General features: G+C 39.3%; 1 protein-coding gene across 1 annotated transcript in view; it reads left to right on the top strand.

The window, feature by feature from the left end:
* The window catches only part of ntrk3a (neurotrophic tyrosine kinase, receptor, type 3a), a 182,832-nt gene that overhangs the window by 94,278 nt on the left and 80,207 nt on the right, over nt 1-8,347 (top strand). Inside the window, exons 8-9 of the mRNA XM_034141125.1 lie at nt 6,493-6,605; nt 6,834-7,020. Of these exons, the coding sequence (XP_033997016.1) occupies nt 6,493-6,605; nt 6,834-7,020 (300 nt within the window). The remainder of the gene's footprint in view (nt 1-6,492; nt 6,606-6,833; nt 7,021-8,347) is intronic.

Genomic DNA, 8,347 nt, shown 5'->3' with positions numbered 1-8,347 from the left:
CAATCTTTTCTCAGCTGCAGCTCCGGGGATTCCTCAGCCTGAGACGGCGGGACGCGGCGAGGCTGTGAGTCTGTGTGTGAGCTCACACAAACTCCCAGCCAGGCTGCGGGTGTGTGTGTGTGCTCGGGCTGGTTTCGGGCTGGTTTCGGGCTGGGTTTCGCTGTGTCTCGCTGTCTCGCAGACGGCCACTGGGCTCACAGGGGGGGGGGGGGCAGGAGCACCAACAAGCCGTTTAGGACAGAGAGTGAATATACATACTATACAGAGATGCTGTATGAAAAACCAATGTGAGTTTGGAAAATTGCACAATATAAATATATTCTAGTAGACCTCAACAATGGAATTATGATCAGTAGAAATGGCCATGACATGGGACCTTTAAGTTGCTCTGCACTGGAACTTGATTTTACAGAGTAGCAATATGAGCTGAAATTCTGGCAAAATTAAATGGCAGGACAGACAGGACAGATGACTCAGACCGCTACATATTCATCGTGTTCCATCCATCGCTGTGCATCTGGCTAGTTTGATTGCCTATTAATCAGGATGTGTAGAAACATGATGCTGATATCAATCTTTTCATACCACAAGAAACAACATTTGAATAGGAATTGTTGATCTATTCCTTAAACTTAAGTTACGTGACTGAATGAATTATTTAAAAAACAGTTGGACACTGTTTATACAGTAGGGGAATAAACTCATGCGTCAAATGCTAAAGACAGCAGTGAGTTCATAGAGGAAGAAAAGAGAGCAACTAGATATCTTAGGAATACAACACAAGACCCTACATTTATATATTATTGTTACTGCCTGCCAGATTGCTCTTGCTAAATCTACCTTAATAACTTTTCTGTTTTACTTCATGTAGCTGTGGACAATTAGAGGATTCTAGCTGAACGCACCAATGTTTGTTGTGGTGTTGCATTTTGGGTAGTTCAGGTTTTGACAAGGAAGAAGGTGCTAAATGTTTAAAGGGTTCTGTTGTCCTACTGTCCATTTTAAGTCTAACAATGATCTCACAATGTGCAATGATAAGTCAGTGAAGTGCTATTTTACATGACTAGCTAAACCTCAACTGCACTCCTTTGGCAAGTAGTTTTGAAACCAATGAGGTCAATATTTAAATGTAAAGAAAGAAGTCAATGTCAGTGCAGTAAATATTTATGAATGACTTCTGAGCTATACTATTTAAAACATCGTTTAGCTAGCTAACTAGCTTATCTTTTCTCAAAATCCTAATGGTACTTTCACATTTATTTTCATAGGCATACCGTTACAGGCTATCATGTCTCATCATACTCATCTCTTACATTATCATCCTCACTGAGACAACAAGAAAATAAGCCTTCTAAGAACAGCTGCCACGCAGAGCAGCAGGAAGTTCAGTTTTAATCAACAATGCTATCATTCTCTATAGAGTGGCGAAGTCACGCCCACTTACTTCCGGGTAATGGGACCTTATTTCGGAAAAATTATGCATTGAAGTCAATGGGGAGAGAAAACTTATCTTTCGATCCCGTTTGAATTGTGCCATGAATTACACATATGATGTTTGTCAATCTTAAAAAATCATTTCCATGTCAAAAAAGTCACAGTTTGTCGTAAAACTGTTGAAATATAAGACTATGAAAAATACGCAACTAGAAAGACTACAAATCCCAGAGTCGCATAAGTGATGTCACAATTGAGACACTACGATATACGTATAATACCGTATATATACGATCAGCGCCATATAGATAGAATCTATCTATATGGCGCTGGCTAAGATAAGATAACTTTCACAAGATGCCTGTGTGCTTAGTACCAGGTTGTTATTATACCAGCAATGGGTCTTGCTCGTTCTTTCGCTTCCCGTCTGATGAAAGAGGAGTGTGTGGATCAAGCTAGCTAGTAGCTAGCACGTTAGTTAGCATTACAGCCTTGTCATTTTTATTAGCCTTAACATGAAGTAACATTAAGTAACCCAAAATGTTAAACAGTAAGAGTAGTAGTCATATTTCGTGAACCCTTTGAATAGTACTGTCACCGGTGTGATCATTCTATAATACACCATTTAAGCCCGGGGGAGAAATGCTAACGCTAACGTTAGCATCGGCGATCTTCTCTACTTCATGCTATCTGCACAAATGGTTGACATTAAACATTAAAACGACCAGGCAGTTCAGAGAGAATCAAAGGAAGGCAGGCAGGCAGCTTTGCATGACATTCTTCAGGACGTGTTTCATTGTGGTGATAGTGAGGGTAGTCAATCGTTGTGTTGACAAGACAGTAGTGACGGCCATCTTGGTGACGTGTGTTGTTGACCAGAGATGTAGTTCATTGAGCGTTTCACACAAACAAATGTGTTACTTCACAGTTTTACGACACATTTTTTTTTTTTTTTACTTGCAAAATTATCTTTTAAATTGACAAACATCATATGTGTAATTCGTGGCACAATTCAAACGGGATCGAAAGATAATCTTTCTCTCTCCATTGACTTCAATGCATAACTTTTCCGAAATAAGGTCCCATGGGGCTCAACCGGAAGGGGAGGGACTTCGCCACTCTATAGGACTGAGCTAAAGGTCCCTCCAAAGACGGGACAAGTGTACAGTAGATAGTGTAATTCTTTAAAATGTACAGGTTTGGAGGTTGTAAACTGTGAAAATTAGCTTACTTTCTTTGTCTCTATCATAGTAAACCGAATGTCTTTGGATTAATGACTGTTGGTTGGACAAAAACAAGCTATTTTATTATGGTATATGGGATGGTAATTTTTCTGACGTTTTGTAAAGCAAACAACGAATGAATTGATTGAGCATATTATGAATCATTTCAATGTATATCTCCTTCTGTAACCCATCCTGCTTTTAGTACAGAATAAATCATATGCGGGAGACTAGAAAGAATATCCATAGTGGGTGATATTTATGGAATTATAGCAGTAATTGTTCTTCCCTGTGAAAGTGTTTGCATGTGCCAAAAGCACAACACAATTCACAATGTAATGAATTGGCAAGGCACTTGGTTTTCTCTATATAATTACAGTGTACACATGTTTCTCACATATTGTCTCCCGGTCTGCCATCTGCTAATGACTCTTAATTATTGTAGTGTGCTACATCTTCCAGCTTATTGTTTATCTAAATTCATAAAGTGGGTTACATTTTTCATTCCAGCCAAAAAAGCAGGTCAGCTGTGTACTTTCACTACAGGCTATCACATACTGGATTTAGTCATCCCTCCATGTAATGTTGTTGTTTTTTGTATTGAAACTATCAATTATTGGTACGATACGATATACTTTATTGTCCCCGTATGGACATTTGTTCTGGACTCCGTCCTGCAGTTCCGCATACATGTACATATACAAACATAAACATGGACGCTGTCTTTAGCTATGCTTCTGTGCTAGATTAAAGATTCAAAGGCTTTAATGAATGCACTTTAGCTACGGTGTAGAAATGGCAATGAAAGTCCCGAGCTGCTCCAACAATGTAACATAGTTATATAAGACATAAAACAAAGTAACAAATCAAATAAAAATCGTGCTACATCCTCACCACAGTGCTGTTTTCCTGACATCCAGCACACAGCTACTGTAGCTGCTGAAGGTGAATTCATCTATTATTTATCGGGCTTGCAGCCAATGTTGTTCAGCTGATCCATTCACCAGAGAGCAGCGATCTGTTCTGTATGGGAGTCTCTTCAGCAAAGGCAGACTCTTTCTGGCTAGAAATAATGGATTATAATTATAATATGCTTCCTGGAATATACTTATGTATTGACTTTAGGGAAAATGTTCCAAACTAACTGCAACCAATTTCTTAAAAACTTGACCATGGTCCCAACAGTTAGCTTCAAGTATTGAACTTTACCCTTACACCAAATCCAACATTGGGACATATTTTCCACATGAAATATAAAAACATTCCCCAAGCATCTTGACATTCATGTTCTACAGTTGATGCAACCTTTCCATAATTAAAACTAAACAGTCTATATTCAATTTCAAACCAACATACATTGTTGCATTCAAATATGCTTGCACATTATACTGACTAATGCATATAAAGCCTCTGTGAAGGAATATAAACACATTTGAATAAAGACATGCAAATTGAGTGCTAATTCATAAATGCACAAAGGAGCAAATATAAATCAGTGAATATGTATTTTACATTACCAGCATATTCTTTAACATGGCCTAGTTCCATTTATTTGTTTATACAGACAACGAATATTAATCGTGGAGGTGTGTGGCGAAGTGGGTTATGCGCTGGTGTTCGGGTCAGGGGGTCACAGGTTCAAACCCCACTGCAGTCAGCATGTCGTTGTGTCCCTGAGACACTTCACCCCAAATTGCTCCTGTGGGGATTGCCCACAGTATTGAGTATGTAAGTCGCTTTGGATAAAAGCGTCTAACAAGTAACATGTAATGTAATGTAATGTCATGTAATCACGTTTGTGTAAAATGCAAAAGTGTTAGAAACATTTTTTAAATAGAAAAATAAAAAAGTTTACAATAAATAATACAAAAATAAATGAGGCAACATCTATGATGGCACATTGAACAGAAATATGTAAAAACAAATATATATTATTACTTGAATTAATTAAAATGTTGTGTCTAGTCGGTCGTGCTGAGCTTGTGGTCATTCTTTGTGTGTTTGTCGCTTTAGAAGACATTTTTAAGATTACACTGCCTATTAGATCTTTTATCTTAAAAAATGCTTTAAGAAAATACATATTCTTGGTTGGTTCCATGTATAACTTTAGCATTGTGGGGTTTAATGACCACTGCAGCCTCTAGATCCTATTAGCATGGACAGTTATTAATACCCAGAGCTCCCTTTACTCTGTCAGGCATACACTTTACAAACTGTGTGTCTGTGCGTATTCTTGAAAGGATCAATTTCATTTGTGGTGAAACGACTAATAACAGTGAGATCGTCTTTCTCTGCTGCTGGTTTGAATTTCTCAGTCGGCTGTGGAAAGACGATAACACTGTTGCAGCAAACAGCAAATTGTGTTTGCGTTTAGAAAGCGTTTTGTCAGGCAACAGAGAGAAACATGAGAACAGCCACACACACTCCACCACTCTGAATCGATTGGGACAGATTGTGATGAGACCAGCATATTAAAAGGATAATCATGGTCTCTCCTTCCGTCTCTTCTTCTCTCATGTGCTGCCACAACAGATTGGTGCAGGAATGAGTCCTAAAACCTGGAAATGACATAGCATTTTAGCACTTGTAGTTTCCTTGCCTCAAAGTCAATGTTTTTTAACATGTTTGTGCCTGAAATAAGGTTTGTGGTTAACGCAAGCTACTTTTCACCTTTTTTAATAACATAAATACATAATTAAATACCCCCTTTGTGAATGTTTAAAGCTACAGTATGTGTCATAAAAACGGTGGTTGCTACCAAGTGACTGAATAAACTCCTAAACGTCATCACACTGAATTAGCCGCCTTTAGCTTAGCGATGGTGATGCCCACCGATGCAATGATTTGAGTTTGACTATAGCCTAATTTTAGCTTTTTACTCCTGCGATTTGCATTCATAAGTGGAGATTATCATGCTGAACAATACGCGTTAAGTATCATAAACGTGTGTTGGCCACAGAGCTTATTTTCTGCAGTATACCAAAATCCAATTGAGAGCCCTTGTGATGCTAACTTCTGTTAGCCTACAATAATACTTCATCAATGCACCACTCTTTACCTCCAGTGTAATGACAGACAATATACTGTAAGCTTCACTTTAGTGAAAGGATGTGTGACAATGTAATACAGTAAAATTAGTTAAAGGTCACCTATTAATCAAAATCCACTTGTGCATGTCTTTTATACATACATGTGTGTCCCCTCTGTGTAAAGAGAAAAAACACCCCCTTTTTCCTGATCTATTTATATAAAAACCTTGGTATTTTAGCCAAACACTTCAAAGACATGTTTTGTATATAACTGAGAACTATAATATATTGATGAAAACGAGTATAATAGGGGACCTTTAATATAAGTTAAAGGGGCCCTATTATGCTCATTGTCAGGTTCATACAGTAGTTGTATTTTGTGCCTCTACTGTGACATGTTCCATGCTTTTATGTTAAAAAATCTCATTCTGCCTGTGCTGCAGCACCTTCTTTCACCCTCTGTTTGAAAAATGTTGGAGAGAAACTCGGGATGTTAGCCTTTGCAGACCATTTACATGCACAAAAACCTATATAACGCACACACGCTCACGCTCACGCTCACACATACACACACACACACACACACACACACACACACACACACACACACACACACACACACACACACACACACACACACACACACACACACACACACACACACCACACACACACACACACACACACACACACACACACACACACACACACACACACACAAAGAAAGGGAAAACCCCCCAAAAACATAATAAGGCCTCTTTAAATTTGAAGTGCTCACCTGCCATGTCTTCTCTCTGATTTCTTAGATCCTCCAACCATTTTGAAGCTTTTGGAGCCAGAACGGCGCCATGACACGTGCATCGAGTTCACGGTTCGAGGCTGGCCCCACCCCACCTTACAATGGTTCTACAAAGATAAGGTGCACCTGATCAATCTATTGTACAAATAAAATTTTCTAAAATATTTATTAACTCATGGTTGCTTTATTTGTTGCTAACCTGTGTGGAATAAAAATTGGGTGGGGGGCGGTGCAGTCTGCCAAGGACTGACAGAAGCACTGATCTAAGATTATATTTGTCCATCAATTAATAGATACATGTCTTTGCACAAGGCTACATAACATGATGATTATTTGCTCCCCTCCCAGGAAATATCCCACACTGAGTATGTGCGTCCTGATATGGATACGTATCAAGACTACATAGAAGGCTGCCTAACCTTTAAGGTCCCAACGCACCACAACAACGGCAACTACACACTGGTGGCCACCAACGAGCTGGGTGAGGCTGTCAGCACCATCTACGGGCACTTCATGGACAAGCCGATCGTTGATAGTAAGTTGGGTCTGTCTGTGTCATATCTACTATTATTAAAGTATAAACTATAGAAACACCAGAGATAATATGAACTGAATCCCTGTGATTGAAAGAATCAAAATAAAATGTTATAAGATATCTGTGTTACATATACTAGTACTATAAAAGGTACCAACCGTCTACTTAGACTCTTTCATATTTCACTCTGTTAGAACAAGGTACCATGAAAAGAAAAATGTTGTCCCTCATCTCTACCCCACTTCGTTTTGACCCAATTTAAGGCAGCCAGCTGGTTCCACAAACACACAACTGATAGATGTCTATCTTTGTGCAGCAGAGATGTGTCACGTGATTTGGAAACAAATGTAGCCTACACGTAATGTGTAGCCTTTAAGTGGCTCTCCTCCTGTTGGGGAAGCAGACCTGGAACTACTTTTGCCAGTAGGTGATACTAAATGCAAATTCCACGAAACTGCCAAGGCTTCAGCTGGTAGTACTTTCCATTGTGATTGGTCCATCAGATCTGTCAGAAGATCACAAAAGACAGAGAGGCTGGCTTCTGGCAGGAATGATTACAAAACACATGTGAATAGAGCAGGGGGAAATTCAAAAATAAATAATTAATACAATTTGTGAAAGAAGATAAGAGAAAATGAAATGAACAGAGTCCACACAATGGAGAAAACTAAGGTTACATATTTCTATACTGGACACTGGTAATACTCTTCTAAAATCACACGCACATGTTAGCCCACTGAAATAATTGACATAAGCGTGTCTGGCAAATCGGGACAAGCCTATCTGAATATGTTGGGCCACACGGTCTATACGTTACTATGTTTTATCCTACACCCTCTCCAGTGAGCGGCATAGGACAGACAGGGCCCCTGGTAGAGGGCTCTGCCTGTGCTTATAGAACTAGGGTTACAATACGTAACCTTTGTTTTAGCTAGGACAGGCTATGTACGCTCTGCAAAAACATCGACCTACCATACTGATACTGACCGGTTTAAGGTTGCTTCCCATGGAGCACAAAGAAATGTAGGAGTATCATGCCCAAAAGGGGATTCCTGGTAAAACTTAACCAGTGGGAAATTGCCGATCACTGAAGAGAAAAAGGATAACAGTCAGCAACTTAGCTGCCTTATACAGTAAACCATGTGGTCAGCATGTATCCGGGTAAGCTCGTTTTGATTGGCCAGCTACGTGTATGAAATGTATTACAGTGGGCGAATATGTGTGTTTAATTGGAAAATAATATTACCTTTTAAGTCGAGTAGAGGGCGGAGCCTGTGTGAGTCAGAACATGAAGTCGAGTGACACAGTGGAAGGGTCTAAGTAAGAA

The sequence above is a fragment of the Trematomus bernacchii genome, unplaced genomic scaffold (genome assembly GCF_902827165.1).
Source record: "Trematomus bernacchii unplaced genomic scaffold, fTreBer1.1, whole genome shotgun sequence".
NCBI classification, from domain to species: Eukaryota; Metazoa; Chordata; class Actinopteri; order Perciformes; family Nototheniidae; genus Trematomus; species Trematomus bernacchii.
This window is presented reverse-complemented; position numbering and strand designations above follow the sequence as displayed.